Below are 16,654 nucleotides of genomic sequence, written 5' to 3'. Positions count from 1 at the left end.
AATCAATAGATTGGGTAGAAATAGAAATAACCTACAAGAATGTGGAAATGCAAATTGAGGCACTATATACAATTACACTAGGTGTATACCTAATCCTATTTCTAACTCCCTAAGGATTCGACCCCGACTCACTTTGGGTTTTATTATTGCTTCGCCCGCCTCACTACCTATAATTGTGGTATGAGTTTGGGCAACATCAGATAACAGTCCCCGAGTGGGGATGGCCGTGGCCTTTAAGATTCGGGCGTTGCCTGATAGGTCTTATGCCCCCGAGCTCCGATAGCCCGGACCATCCAAGTTTGTTTTCAGACGGTAATCCCCGTGTGAGAGTGATTGTTCGAACTCGGATTAAGGTGGCCCTTGGGCTCGATACCTTTAGGGGATCGGATGTAGGAAATTTCTTGAGAAATGCAAGATTTTTTTTTAAAATGACAAAATATTTATCCGCAAGGGAGAGACTTATTTTTATTCTTGTGTAAAATAGTTATACTTGTGTACATGCTTTGTGCTAGGGGTCGAGCAATCTATATGGGCATGGTTCGTTTGCCCATTTGGCCCTTACAATAAATCCTACCTATCGAGACCCTTCCATCACGAAGTTCTTTGCTTGCTAAAGTCAATATCCAAGGGTAATGCCCTCCAGTATTCGAGGTTGATCATAGAGAGAAGCCTCGGATACTGTTGATGCGATCCTTAACACCGATTCATGGCCGACCTTCTATTATAAATTAGCACGATCCACTATTGCCTCATTAAAAACCTTGCTGGAAAATCCATTTGGGACAAAATAGGTTCAAGAAAAAAGAGTGCAACGCGTACTTTCAGACCTAAAATTTGTACCGCTTCTTGTTGGTTACCTGCAATTGTTAATTCAAAAATAAGTAAAAAGAAAATGAATGGGGTCGTACCTTAGCAGTAGTATCGCTTCAAGTGAGTTAGGTTCTAGTTATTCGATAGCCTTTCACCGTTCATTGCCCCGAGTTTGTATGATCCTTTTTCGGCAACCTCGAGAATTTGGTTCGGTCCTTCCTAGTTCGGCCCCAAATTCCCTTCTTTCGTGTTCCGGGTGTTTAGTGTGATCTTCCTTAGTACTAAGTACCCGAGATTGAAGTGTCGAAGGTTGGCCCTTCGATTGTAATACCTTTCGATCCGTTGTTTATGGGTGCTATACCAGATGAGGGCAGCTTTGCGCCTTTCATCTAATAGCTCTAGGCTCGTGTTTATGGCCTCATTCGATTCCTTGGTAGCATATCAGAATCGGATGCTTGGTTCACCGACCTCGACTGATATTAGAGCTTCAGCACCGTAAACCAACGAGAACGGGGTAGCCCTGGTACTAGACTTCGAGGTCGTACGGTATGCCCATAGGACTTAGGGAAGGATTTCCTTCTATTTTCCTTTGGCTTCAGTTAACCTCTTTTTGAGGTTTTGGAGTATGATTTTGTTGGTCGATTCTACTTGTCCATTCATACTAGGGTGATAGGATGTTGACAGGATCCTTTTGATCTTATGGTCTTCGAGAAATTTGGTCACTTTGTTGCTGATAAATTGTTTCCCGTTGTCGCACATGATTTCGAATGCCATTGCGAACCGACATATAATGTGGTCTCAAATGAAAGCCGATGACTTCCTTCTCCCTGACCTTCTTGTATGCCTGGGCTTCAACCCACTTAGAAAAATAGTCAGTATAACCAATATGAATTGAGCCTTACCGGGTGACAATAGGAGAGGGCCAACGATGTCCATCTCCCACTTCATGAATGGACATGGTGACAAGACCGAGTGCAGAAGCTCACCGGGTTAGTGAATCATCGGATCATGTCTTTGGCATTCATGACATTTTTGCACGAACTCCTTCTCGTCTTTTTCCATATCGATCCAGTAATAGCCGGCTCTGATTACATTTCAAACCATCGATTCGGAGCCTGAATGATTTCCGCATGTGCCCTTATGGACTTCCCTTAGAAAATACTTGGTATCTCCTGGTCCTAGACATATTGCTAGTGGGCCATCGAACATTCTTTTGAACAAGGTTCTATCTTCGGACAAGCTGAATCGGGCTGCCTTTGCGTGCAGAGTCCTCGATTCTTTTGGATCTGAGGGCAGTTTCCCGGACTTTAAATATTTTATATATTTGTTTCTCCAATCCCAAGTCAAGCTTGTAGAGTTTATTTTGGCATGACCTTCTTCCATTATCGATCTCATGAGTAGTACGACTGCCCCTAAGTTGAGCTCTTCATCTTTGACCGACGACCCTAAGTTCGCAAGGGCATTGGCCTCGCTATTCCGATCCCGAGGTATGTATTGCAAAGTCCACTCTTTGAATCGATGTAATGTTACCTGCAACTTATCTAGGTATCTTTGCATTCATTATTCTTTGACTTTGAATGTCCCATTAACTTGGTTCACCACAAGGAGGGGGTCGCACTTAGCTTCGAGCGCCTTCACCCCAAGATTTTGGCTAGTTCGAGACCTACAATCACGGACTCATATTCAGCCTCATTGTTATTCAATTTTATAGTTCTAATAGATTGTCTAACTACATTGCCCGTGGGTGGCTTCAATACAATGCCAAGTCCGAACCCTTTTGTGTTCGAGGCGCCGTCCATGAAAAGGGTCCGGATTCCCAAGGATGTCCCCGAGTTTACCAACAACTCTCTTTCGACCTCGGGTATTAGGTCCAGCGTAAAGTCAGCCACAAAATTTGCCAAAATTTGAGATTTAAGGTCGTCCGGGGTCGATACTCAATATCGTACCCGCTGATTTCCACGGCCCATTTGGCCAACCGTCCCGAGAGTTCGGGTTTATGAATTATATTTTGCAATAGGTAAGTTGTCACAACAAATATAGGATGGCACTAAAAATATGGTTTCAGTTTCCTAGAGGCACTTAGGAAAGCGAACGTCAATTTCTAGGTGAGGGTACCTAGTTTCGGCCTCACCCAGGGTCTTGCTAATATAATATATTAGAAATTGCGTGCCTTGCTCTTACTGAACAAGGACTCCACTTACCGCTATCTTTGATACTGCCAAGTATAGGTATAGTAGTTCGTCTGCCTTCAGTGTGTGAATCAATAGCGGGCTCGATAGATATCACTTGAATTCTTCCAACGCCCGTTGGCATTCCATCCATATGAAGTTGTTTTTCTTCTTCAGTAACAAGAAATATTGGTTTTTTTTTATTGGAGGACCTCGAGATGAATCACCCCAGGGCATCAATGGGCCCGGTTAGCCTTTGTACAACCTTCACATTGTCCACTACCGTTATATCCTTGATAGCTTTGATCTTGTCGGGGTTGATCTCGATTTCTCGGTTGGATACCATGAACCCGAGACATTTACCTAATTCGACTCCGAATGCACATTTCTCCGGATTTAGCTTCATGTTGTACTTCTTCAAAGTTTCCTGCAAATGCTTTAAATGGTCATCCGCTCGCAGGGAATTAACCAACATAGTCAATGTAAACTTCCATGAATTTTTCTATTTGTTCTTCAAACATCCGGTTCACTAGGCATTGGTAAGTGGCACTAGCATTTTTAAACCAAATGGTATCACGTTATAGCAATATGTGCCATACTTAGTGATGAAGGAGGCCTTTTCCTAATTATCCGGGTTCATCTGTATTTGGTTGTACCCGTAGTAGTCATCGAGAAAACTAAGGATCTCGTGGTCAGCTGTGGCATCGATCATGCGATCGATGTTGGGCAAAGGGAAAGAGTCCTTGGGACATGCCTTATTTAAATCTTTATAATCTACACACATTCTCAGTTTGTTCCCATTTTTGGGGACTACCACTACGTTTGCTAACCATTCCGGGTATTTAACATCCCGAGTGGACCCTATGTTAAGGAGTTTAGTTACCTCATCCTTGATGAAAGCATGTTTTATCTCAGACTGGGGTCTCCTCTTCTGTTTGACCATGTGGAATTTCGGGTGCATGCTTAGCTTGTGAGAGGTAATCTCCGACGGGATCCCTGCCATATCAAGATGGGACCAAGAAAAACAATCTATGTTAGCTATAAGAAATTGAATGAGTTTTTTCCTTAGCTCGGGGGTTAACCCCGTGCCCAGGTATACCTTTCGATCGGGTAGATGTTCGATCAATGTGACTTTTTCCAGGTCTTCGACCGCTAATTTTGTAGCATCGGAATTATCGGGGACTATAAAAGATCTGGGAACCCCGTAATCATCGTCTTCATCAGTCCCCTGTTTATCCGATTGGGTCGTGGCTGGTGTCGATAATTGCTATTTAGCTTCCTGCTTTGTATCCGAACTCGGTCCCTTTGATGTCGCCAGTGTTGATACTAGAATTACTTCTTCGACTACAAATGTTTCTTTTGCGGTCGGTTGTTCCCCGTAGGTCGTTTTAATCCCTCATAGCACCGGTAATTTTAACGCTTGGTAAAGAGTCGAGGGCACTGACCTCATGTTGTGAATCCATGGCCTCCCGAACAGGGCGTTGTACCTCATGTACCCCTCAATCACATAAAACTTGGTTTTCCTGGATGGTCCTGACGACGTTTACTGGTAATGTTATTTCTCCCTTAGTAGTTTCACATTCCATGTTGAATCCGTTTAGCACTCAGGCTGCATGCACGATTTGGTCTTGTAGGCCGAGTTGTTCTACGACCCTCGATCGAATTATGTTGGTCGAGCTACCTGGATCAATTAACACACGTTTAACTCGAGATTTATCCATGAGTACAGATAATATCAGTGCATCGTTGTAGGGCTGCACGATTCCTTCTAGGTCCTCGTCGCTAAAAGATAAAGTCCCTTTTGGTATGTAATCTCGAGTCTGTTTTTCCCCTTGTGATGGATACTTTGGTGCGCTTTAACATCGGACCTTGAGGAATATCGACCCCTCTGACGATCATATGAATGACGTGTTGAGGTTCTTCTTGCTCGGTTTGTTTATTGGAGTCCTTATTTCTTAAATGATTCTTGGCTCGATCACTCGGGAATTCTCCAAGATGCCCGTTGTTGAATAACCGGGCTACCTCTTCCCTCAGTTGTCGGTAATCCTCTATTTTGTGGCCGTGAGTGCCATGATATTTGCATATCTGGTTTGGATCCCTTTGGGCTGGGTCGGATTGTAGAGGCCGAGGCTATTTGGTATCTTTGATGTGTCCGATAGCCGATACGATGGCAGCAACATCAACGTTAAAGTTATATTCTGATAACCTCGGTGTTTTCTTAGGTCCGATAGGCCTGTCGAAACTGTTCTTGCTTATGAGTCCCCGGCTGCTATGGCCTCGGTCATTTCTTCTTTCATTTAGCATAGAACCCCGTCCGGACCCACTGCTTCTTCGATCTTCATTGTACGGCTGATACCGATCCCTGTTCAGCCTTGGCTCACGATGAATATCTCTCTTGACTCTGTCGATGGTTTTAACAAGGTAAACGGACCCGGAAAGAGCCCCTAATTGATCATCTTCGACTCTGATCTTTGATTGATATCGGTGATGCACATCAGCCCAAGTAACAGTCGGACAATCTATCGGATTCTTCTTCAACCACTGTGAAGCCAACGAACTTTGAACATTGAGTCCTTGGGTCAAAGCTTGAACAACCCAATCGTCAGCGACCGGTGGCAAGTCCATCCGTTCCATTTGAAACCAAGATACGAACTCTCTGAGCATTTCATTATCCTTTTACCTTACTTTGAAGAGGTCCGACTTCCTGGTTTCGACCTTGATAGCGCCAGCATGTGCTTTCACAAAAGAGTCTGCAAGCATAGCAAATGAGTCAATAGAATTAGGGGGCAAGTTGTGATACCATATCATAGCTCCCTTTGACAAGGTTTCTCCGAATATCTTCAGTAAGACAGACTCGATCTCATCATCCTCCAAGTCATTTCCTTTGATGGCGCATGTGTATGAGTGACATGCTAGTTTGGATCAGTCGTTCCGTTGTACTTAGGAATATCGAGCATGCAGAATAATTTAGGGATCGGCTTTGGAGCTGCACTCGGAGGGAACGGTTTCTGTACAAATTTCTTGGAATCCAAGCCTTTCAATATCGGCGGCTCCCGGGATCTGGTCGACCCTGGAATTATAGGTTTCCACCTTTTTTTTGTTTGCTTCGACTTTCTTCTCCTCTGATTCTATTCGTTTTATCAGCTCCTCGAGCATTTTTATGATTTCGGGTTTATTACCCGACTCATTCCCCCTGGACCTCTCCGCGACAGGTTTCTCCCTGCGGGTGATCTCTCGAGATGGAATGAGCTCGATTCTGCTCGGTATGCGGCTCTGGTTTTGTAACTAAGCTATCGCCGCCAATTGAGCCTGTAACATTTCGAAGATCATCCGAAGATTGATCTCGTATCCTCCATTGTTTTGGGTATTCTGTGCTATCAATCGGGCTCTACCACAGATGCTATTCTCGGGGTCAGAAGGGAGGCTTATGTCGATATCCACATGTTTGGAATTCTGATGGGATCAACGAGCGGTACCTCATTACAGGATGCGATGTTATTGTTTTCACTGTTGTGACTGGACTCATTGTCAGCAGGTAGAGGTACTAATTGTGAGTTTGACATTTTGAGCTTAAGCCTGAAATGAGAGGCACTTCAAAGAACAAGTGTAAAATAGAGTATGTTATGAAAATTTGTGTCAAATAACCACTATTATCCTTAGCTCCACGGTGGGCGCCAAACTGTTTACCCTCAAAATTGGATAACAATTGAATTTATAAGTGGTTTTAACAAAACGGGGATTAATTTGACACAAAGCGAGAAATTGAAGTATAAATAAGCGAACAATAATAAAGTAAATTCAAATCGTATGAGTTGAACGGTTATAGCCTTGAAAAGTAAGTATCACTTGAACTGGATGTAATTCAAATGATATTAGATACAGAAGAACAGTGGCTTGCAAGAAGAAAATTATATTATAATGGTTTGGGATGTGTGTTATAATGTCTTTTACAAATAATCAGACCATATATATATAGTAGGGGAATCCTACTTTAGGTACAATTCTATAAAAGGTAAAAAATCTCATGATTTACTAATTAACCAGTTTCTCATTGATAATGCCGAGATTCCCGCCGTGATATCCGACTAGTTACGGATATTTCGGCCTTCTGTTATCTGGTCCGACAATGTTTCCTTGAGCACATTCGGAGTCGGGGCCGATTCCGGGGTCATGGACTCGATAATCTTGAAGACGGGTGTTCCAACCTCGTATCCTGGTTCGATGGAACCTGGGGTCGACCTTCAATTCATTACGTTTTAAGCCCGATCTGTCATGTAATAGATGGGCTCGATTTCGACCGTATACCAAGAAGAGATCGTTTCAAACGTAGAATTAGTCAAGTGTAATAATTCGCTCAATTCAAGATGGTGCTAGATTAAAAGCTTCCACTTAATCCATTTTATTGATAGTTTGATCGTCCAACTTTGATTTATTACTGGAGTAGAATCCTTTAATTCATTAGTTTTGAAATGTTTATGCAAAATAAAGGGGTATAATTTAGACTCCCCATAAAGTTGAAGGGATAAACTGAAAATTCTCGTGATAAAGTAGACAAAATGCAGGATAACGCACATCAATAATCATCAATATGACAATATCTTAATTTTTCTTATTTATACTTTTTCAAGTTTTGACAGTATATATAAACACAAATAATTAGATGTCCTCCTATTTCACGCATAAGAAAAAATAGTTTCTAATTGTTAATGCTGATTAACTGATTTGTATTTTGAATTTCCCGATCTTTGAGTTGGAATTATGACAGAGCAGTTTACGGTGCGGTAAAGTGCATATTTGTAAGGTCCGTGATGATAAATACTAAAATTACTATTTTAAGTTTACTTTACATCAGTGATATTAAGAAAAACATATCAACTAAAGGTTTGTTATTCACAAGATTATAGTATTAAGTTTCTGTTATCAAAACAAAGGTTTAGACATCATAAATCTTGTATTCATACATGATTCTTTCTATACTATGCTATTAGTTGTGCGGTTTGACGTATACATCTTCAGTTCTTCAATTAAGAGGGTGTTTGGCTAAGTTTATAAGCCGGTCAAACTGGCTTATAAGCACTTTTTGACTTATCTACGCGTTTGGTAAAATTAAAGATGCTTATAAGCCAAAAATCATAAGTTGGTTTCCCCCGACTTATCAAAGTTCAGCTTATAAGTACTTTAGATTTGACCAAAATATTTACTATTCTATCTCTAAAATACTTCTTTTTAAAACAAAACTCTTTGTAGTTCTTCAGCTGCTTATTTTTAATTTCAGCACTTTTATCCAAACACATAACTGCTTATTTTTTAAATCAGTTTCAGCACTTAAAAGTGCTTTTCAGCACCTAATGCTTATCAACTACTCTAAATCAACTAAGCCAAACGGGCTCTAAGACTAAAAAATTTGTAGTCCTAAACAAATCATGATTTTATGTGGCTATAAATTCAAAGGCAGAGCCAAAATTTGAAATTTATGGGTTCATGATTCTAGTTCTTTTAAGTTACTGGGTTCTAACTTTATGATATGTGCATATCCGATGAATTTCTTAAAGACAAATATAAAATTTGGACTAAAGCTACTGGGTTCGGCCGAAACTGTAGTCAAAGGCTGGCTCCGCCCGCGCTATAATTGTTTTGAAACTTATGGTATGAACTACGCTAGAGTATCTGTAGAAGTTTCTCTAAAATGAAGGAATTAACTCGACATTATTGGTCAAATATATAACAACAATTTCTGCCAATATTATAAAAAAAGAAATTCGTCATATTAATAATATCTGATGAAAATAAAATACATGGGGTTTTAGTCGAACAAAAATACAGGACTTAAGATATTTGTGTTGAAAGTAGAATACGCCTAATATCCACAAAAAAACCATTTTCCAACGGAACTCCGAACTTGAGCTCAACTTTCCAGTCGCTCACTCTGATCATGAGTTTATGCTTCTGCTCCAATTTGAAACCATCCATTCTATTCCCGGACTCCGATTTGCGATGGAGTCCAACCCGTACCCGACCCGTTTCATTCACTAAGCTAAGGCAAACCAATTACAGTTTCATTAAGGCCGTCGGAGAAGAAATCGGAGTGCTATCGCCGGACGACAGCTTTTCGCTGCGTAATCCCGTAATTGAAGAGGAAACACTACTGGAGACTGAGCTTCATGAAGTAGAAAATGAAGATGCTGCTAGTGTTGTGGATGAAGATAAAGCTCAAAGTTGGATTAAAAAGAGTGAGAACAAGGACCAACAAGTGGATGAGCTAGATGAAAATTCTAGTAGATTCAAGTTACTTAACGGAAAAGAGGTTAGTTAATTTATTTTTTTTGAAATTCTATTATCCCCTGTTTTGTATTTAGAAGTTGAGTTCAGTGAGAATATCAGATATAATATTTTTTATCAAACACCTGGTGTATACATCAAGTTTAGTATAAATTAACTCTAGGAAGAACATTAACAAGGTGAGTTATGTTTTTTTTTTTCGTTCGAATAAATGAGTTTTAAAGTGTTTTATTTTAATACTCCATTTGAAGTTTGTTATAATAACTTTTACAAACGGACAGAGGCGGAGCCAGGATTTGAAGGTTATGGGTTTGGAGTTCTAATCCTTTTAAGTTACTGGGTTCTAAATCAATAATTAGTACATATTCAATGAATTTCATAAGCCAAATAAAAGGTTTGGACTAAAGTTACTAAATTCGGCCGAACCCGTAACTCCCATGCAAACGGATGCTACTCGTTTTATGTGGTAAAGCAAGTGAATAAGCATCAATGGATTTTAATTTTTATTTGTACATAATTTTTACTTTTTGTGCAAAATTAACCAGGTATAATGATAAAAGGTTACATGGAAGGAATGATACATGTCATGTATTTATTGGCATAGATAAGTTTTCAATAGAGTTCAAGTTCTATGTACACATTGTATAAATATTTACACAATCAGGTCATTTAAAAGGTAATTACTAGTAAGTCTATTTAGTAGCATTGTATAATAAATGGTAAATAACCTGCTAAAATAGGTTTACACTACTGATGTAAAAGATTCATTACATTGCCTTCCCGATTTGGCAAATGACTTTTTTTTCTTTCTTTTTGTTGATTTTCCATAACAAAAGGCAGTTTTAGCAATGACAACCGAATTTTGTTGTGCACCACCTTTCTATTCTTTATCTCAATTTTCGGCTGATGGTTAAAACTTCAGGTTTTTGAAGAGAAAGCCTACCTAGTGGGTGTTTCATGCAGAGGTGATACAGAAGATTCATTTGGTATAGAGGAATCACTCAAGGAATTGGCCCAGCTGGCTGATACTGCTGGACTACTGGTTGTTGATTCTACATATCAGAAGTAAGTGTTGGTAATATAGTCATTTCTGATACACAGGCAATTTTTTGTATAACCTTAGCTTCATAAGTTCCTGGTCAGTGTAATACGTAGATTAAGGTGTGAATAGTTTATAGGTCCACTAATCGTAGAGCTCACTTTAACTGCATAGACTTGTCATTTTAGAGCTGTTAAACTTGGAGTTATCACAAAAATATGATTACCTTGATTATGACATGGGACGTAGGTTGTATAATCATTGCAACATGTCTTTCAAATTATCTCATTTATTTATTTTCTTACAGTTAATGCGATGATGCTGTCTAAATTGAAGAGATAACATGATTTTTGTTTCTTGTTGAATTTCTCTCGAATTTATGTTACATATATGCAACTTAATCTTTCTTTTCTTCTAGGCTATCTTCTCCTAATCCGAGGACTTACATAGGATCCGGAAAGGTTGCAGAGATCAAAACTGCGATTCGTGCATTTGATGTTGAGACCGTGATATTTGATGATGAACTTTCTCCAGGGTAGTTCTCAGCAAATTTTTGCCCATTTCTATTCTTACAAGGACAATACTGTTATATTCTGGAATTTTGTTTTGTTAGATTAATTTAAAGTATATTTTATCCCTGCAATGCTTTCAGTTTTTGTAGATTTTCATTTCCACTGGCTACTTGATTTTTTTAAAATTGTTCGTGCTTCATCTGATTCTATACTTGAAAAAAGGTGTAAATTCAACTTTTGGTTATCCATATGCTGACTGTTTTATGGTGCTCTTTTTAGACAATTGCGTAATCTGGAAAAGGCTTTTGGTGGGGATGTCAGAGTGTGTGATCGCACTGCTCTCATCCTGGATATTTTCAACCAGCGAGCGGCAACCCGTGAAGCGTCTTTACAGGCAAGTCCACTTTTATTTTTCGGTATTGCATCCTGAAAATGTTTGCACTTTTGCATTAGCAGATGAATTCTTTCAGGTATCATTGGCACAAATGGAATACCAATTACCACGGCTAACCCGTATGTGGACTCACCTTGAGCGTCAAGCTGGAGGACAGGTCAAGGGTATGGGTGGAAAACAAATTGAAGTAGACAAGAGAATTTTACGTACTCAGGTAAGCAATTTCTCTTATGATCATAAATCGTGTACATCTGTATTAGTGAGTAACTTCACACTGAACTAGAGTTAGATATTAACCCTCTATATTTATCAATTTGCAAATTGCTGATTTGTCAAATCTCTCATTAATTTTCCGCACAATTGTAGAGATTGGTTATATGGAGAGTTATATTTTGATCATTGGTTCTCAAATCTTTTTTTTGTGCTTATGATAGCTATCAATAGGTTACTTTTAGTGATATTTCTAGTGGCCTTTATGCATGTTTTCGGCTTTCTCCAAATTTTAACAGCAAAATGCTTCCCGCAAGCACCACCTCACCAAATTTTTTGGAGAGATACTAAAATTCACAGATGCACTGCTGAAACTTCAATTGAGACACAGTTCTATACTGTCTTCTACCCCTGTCAATGTAAAACATGTGTGTTAATGCTGAACTGAACTCTCGGTATTGCTTTTCTTCTGCTTGTTGCTTATCTGACCACTGCCAAATGTTAATGAGACTCTATGACTAGTGAAAGTCCTTGGCTTAGTTGCATGTGGTCTCTTGGAGATGACCTTGCTTTTATGAGTAAAATGAAAAAGTTAGTGGAGTGCATCCATCAATCATGATCATATTTCCTCTCTGCCAGCGCTCCTGACTCGTATTGGTGGATGAACCTGCTTTTTCTTTTTATTTATAGCCCTCTTTTATCATATTTTTATATTCCATATTGTTTCTGTATTTCTCTACTCTTTCTTTCGTGTTAAATAATGTGTAAATATTTGATACATTTCTTTTTCGGTTACTTTTACACCTTTTCATCACTAACTTCAGATATTACTATATTCTTTTGCAGATTGGTGTACTCAAGAAAGAGTTAGAATCTGTTCGGAAGCATCGAAAACAGTACAGGAACCGTCGTGTCTCTGTACCTGTCCCTGTTGTATCTTTGGTACAGAATGTGTTTCCCGTAGAATGTTTGTACGCCATGCTGAAGAGAATGATAATTGATATATAAAGTGCTTATTGCTTTAGGTTGGATACACAAATGCTGGCAAAAGTACACTTCTTAACCGGTTGACTGGGGCCGATGTTCTTGCAGAAGACCGATTATTCGCAACACTTGATCCTACTACAAGAAGGGTGCAGGTGAGGATAATGACTGATGATTAATCCTCAAGACAGCTCAACTCATTGCTTGCACATGTTTCCTTATATTTGGTACCCGTTTAAAGCACATAAATTTCTCGTTGGCTGAAAATTATGTGCATCTGGATTTTTTCGGCATAATCAGTATATTTAGTTATCTCGACGGTTGTAATGTTTTGTGCTTGTTGTAAACTCTTCTGAGCCAGATGAAGAATGGAAAGGAGTTTCTGCTTACAGATACTGTTGGCTTCATCCAAAAATTACCAACAACTCTGGTAACCCTAGCAACTTTGAACAGATAGCTCGTCTTTCATATATTCCCGTTGAAGACAAGTTTCAACGTTGGCTTACAAAAAAAGTTTTGATATAATGGAATTGGTCTTTTATTCTATTCTTCTTCCAATAGGTTGCAGCCTTTAGGGCAACACTCGAAGAAATCACAGAGTCTTCAATTTTAGTGCATGTGGTGGACATCAGGCAAAGTTGATCTATCTGATGTAGTGAGTTTTTAATACACATCAACATAAGCTCTTATCATCTTTGTCATCTTGTTTAGTCATCCACTAGCAGAGCTACAGATAGAAGCTGTGGAGAAAGTTCTCTCAGAACTGGATGCAGTATCAATTCCGAAGTTGATGGTGTGGAACAAGGTATTAGTGTTGCATGTCATTTAGTTTGAATACTGTTGTATTTGCAGTGAGCACTCTACTTCCTTTATCCAAAGCCATCTTGTTGTTGACTGACTTGTTCTTCATCCAGCCAATCTTTTTGCTTGATTCTTGTGTTGAATCCTGCAATCCTTTCTGTTTCTACAATTCCCTGATAATGTTAAATGTTGACGGTTTATTGTCTGTCCAGTGTCGGCTGTTGTTTAGTGATGCTTACTGTACAAGATGTGTTGTTTATTGTTTTAAATTTTTTTCTTCCTATAGCATATACCTTTTTGTCCTTTCCTAACTGACCTCAGTGCACGTTGAGAAAAGACAGCTTTTCCTAGCTAAACTAGATGTTCTAGGTCTGAATGTAATAGATGAGCATCTTGTGTGCATAAACTGAAACTGGTATCCTCTTCCCTTCCTTTCCATTTAACACAATAGCTATCCGCTTGCTGATAAAGATTGCTGGTTATGTGATCATCCTGACTTCTGAAGCTGAAATTACAACATAATCGTCTAACCATCTTTTGACAGGTTGATAAAGCTAGGGACCCTGAGAAAATCAAGTTGGAAGCCAAGACAAAAAACGATGTGGTCTGCGTTTCTGCTTTAACTGGTGAAGGTTTGGATGAATTCTGCAACGAAATCCAGAATAGACTAAAGGTGTATGACTTGTTTTATTTTCTCAAAAAGAAAAAGGCATATACTTTGCTGCCTAGCTAGGGAAAATCTATATTTTCAGATAGGGCTTGATTGTGATGGATAGAGCTTTTCAATTTTGGCAGGATACAATGGTATGGGTGGAAGCTTTGATTCCATTCGATAAAGGGGAACTCCTCAGTACCATACATCATGTTGGAATGGTTGAGAGAACTGTAAGCCTCATATTATTAGTAATTTAAAGTACTAGTCATTTCCATTTGTCTTTTCCCATTGCATTTAACCATTCACTCATCCCACATGCACAGACACATTCTGCTTGTTTTTTTTACTTCTCTAAACTTTAAGGTAAGGTAAAGTGATGACCTCCCCCAGCCCTAAAGCTGTTCTCAATGTAGATTCTAGTCACTTATGCTTAATGTTGTCAAAGGCTCATTTAAGGCGCGCTTAAGCATTGAAGCTCAGAAAAGCTCATGGAGCTGCGCTTCAGTGAAGAGGCAGGGCACTATAGGGTGCGCCTCTTTGTCCATGAGTTCAATCTTGAATCGAGGGTACTAAAAAACAAAATATAATCTGCAAATAAGTGCATTAGTTGTTGAGGAAACCTTATAAATGAGTTTGTTTCTTTTTTGTTGAATTACATTACATTTTTATTTTTTTCCTTCATTGTGCCTTTTTTACAAAAGCCCGCACTTCAGTTGCGCTTTGCGCTTAAAGCCCTATTAGACCTGGAGAGTTTTTTAGAGCTTCTCACCTTTGACAACACTGTTATGCTTAAGTTTGAAAATGCCATTGTTCTTGAAGTAATTGGTTTTCTTTTTTGATATTATCACCATAAAGCTACCTTGGGATTGTGGCAAGGTTGTTGTATCACCACAACACTCCCTCCATAGTGCTTTTAGGAACCTCGGGTGAGGTATCAGTTGAGTTTGCATGTGATTTCTGATATTGAAAAGCCAGTAAATTTTTGAAGATACAAAGACAAGATAGGGAATGAATTAATTTATTAATGATACTGATGTTTGTTAGTTACTTGTAAAGACTTCCACTTTTGGGAACAGCTCTCTACTTTCACAAGGTAGGGTAAGGTCTGCGTACACAATACCCTCCCCAGACCCCACTTGTGGGTATGTTGTTGTAGTCTGAATCTGAGATTATGCTAAACTGCTAGGAGAACTTGTTTGCACTTCCATTCAGTTAGGAATTCCTTTTCCTTACCCCTCCCCTTCCACTTGCAACATCTTTCATTTAATGTTTTGGAATCTGAATGTACTGAGTTCCCAGTTTTTATGCACACCTGATATGGGTCGAGCTCCTTTTCTTCCAATGGGCATAAATCTTCAAATAACAGCTATTACTGACCTGACATACAATTGGATGGCAAAATGGAATATATGAGACAATTTGTTCTACAGTATAAGCTCTAGGGTTCTGGTTATTGTCTCCAATAGCCATGAACTACATGAGAAACTGATACAAGTAATGTGTAGAGTACTTCGACAAAATGGTTACTAATGTTGCCTACTATCCCAGATTATAAAGATTAAAGACAGAATTTTCATCCTTTATTCTTTTTGATTTTATAGGAATACACTGAGAAAGGAACTCTGGTGAGAGCACATGTTCCCCTCCGATTTGCAAGGCTTCTAACTCCAATGAGACAAATGTGTGTATCATAATTGCTTCATGTCCCCAAAATACATATTCTTGAAGGGTTAAACAAGCGCACGAGTATGGCCAGCATAAATTAAAGCTTATGTAGATTGTATTGAAACTCCAGCGCAAGGGTCTCCAGATTGTGGCTTCTGAAAAATATGCATAACAGCTCAGCACTAAACAGGAATTATTAGAAGTCATCTATCTCCTCGCATCAGCAGTCCGTTGACTGAGGAAATAACTGCAATCTTGTTCAAAGGAATTTATGCTAGACCGGTGTACATTCTGTGTTCTGGTCTCACTAACTGCTGCTTCTGTACATAGAAATATATCATCACAGACTCCCATGTAACTGCTTTCGAAGAAGGTTCCTTCTCCCCGTTGTACAAATTGACCAACTATTCCTAAAAAGTTGATCGCGTATGCGTGCAGTTTGACCTTGTTTTTCTTTATAAACTGTAGGATTGGTTATTGATTATATTCAGAACATAGCAAAACTTTACATGTAGCAATTAATTAATTTCATGAGCTAATAGACTGTTAACTGATAACTTAAGAGAAAATCATCTTTATACAGAATCACCTAATCATAAAAGGCCATCAAAAGCGTCATCTGCTTTGCCAATTTGCAATGCCCTCTCTGTAACATTACTGGACTCAATTAAGTAAATTGGACCTTGAGAGAAATTTCACAGTTTTCACTTAACGTCCTATATATTTCAGAGATATGTTAGATTTTTTTTTTTTTTTTTTTTTGTTTTGTTTGTATAATGTTAGTATGAGATGAGCATAAATGAAGCGATATGTTCAATGATTACTTATATCTTTGTCCCCAACTTGTTTGAAATTGTAGCGTAATTTATTAAAATAATTGATCGCTGTGCATGTTTATACAAAAGCTCGAATCATTTTTAACATCTAGTTGCTTTATTTTTGGGTGGCGTGGAGCAATATCAACTACGTCAAATATGGTTGAGGATTACTATTTGAATCAGTAAACAAGCCGTTACTTTATGTAATAACTCAATTTGGAAAGGAGATTCATGTAGTGATTTGGAGTTGGGATTTCCAAATAGACCAAAGCATTAAGTAATTAGTTATTTGAAGAATAAAGCGATGTGAGTGGATTGA

General features: G+C 38.9%; 1 protein-coding gene across 1 annotated transcript; it reads left to right on the top strand.

The window, feature by feature from the left end:
* Nucleotides 8,808-16,031, top strand: LOC109229497 (GTPase HflX-like). The gene is made up of 13 exons (XM_019394957.1): nt 8,808-9,282; nt 10,180-10,322; nt 10,715-10,831; nt 11,088-11,202; nt 11,279-11,416; nt 12,259-12,354; nt 12,438-12,551; nt 12,758-12,826; nt 12,958-13,028; nt 13,108-13,201; nt 13,742-13,870; nt 13,993-14,082; nt 15,454-16,031. Exons 1-13 carry the CDS (start codon nt 8,911-8,913, stop codon nt 15,544-15,546), a joined length of 1,641 nt encoding a protein of 546 aa, XP_019250502.1. The 5' UTR covers nt 8,808-8,910; the 3' UTR covers nt 15,547-16,031.

The sequence above is a fragment of the Nicotiana attenuata genome, chromosome 7 (genome assembly GCF_001879085.1).
Source record: "Nicotiana attenuata strain UT chromosome 7, NIATTr2, whole genome shotgun sequence".
NCBI classification, from domain to species: domain Eukaryota; kingdom Viridiplantae; phylum Streptophyta; class Magnoliopsida; order Solanales; family Solanaceae; genus Nicotiana; species Nicotiana attenuata.
The sequence above is the reverse complement of the archived record's forward strand: the minus strand, read 5'-3'. Positions and strand labels throughout refer to the sequence as shown.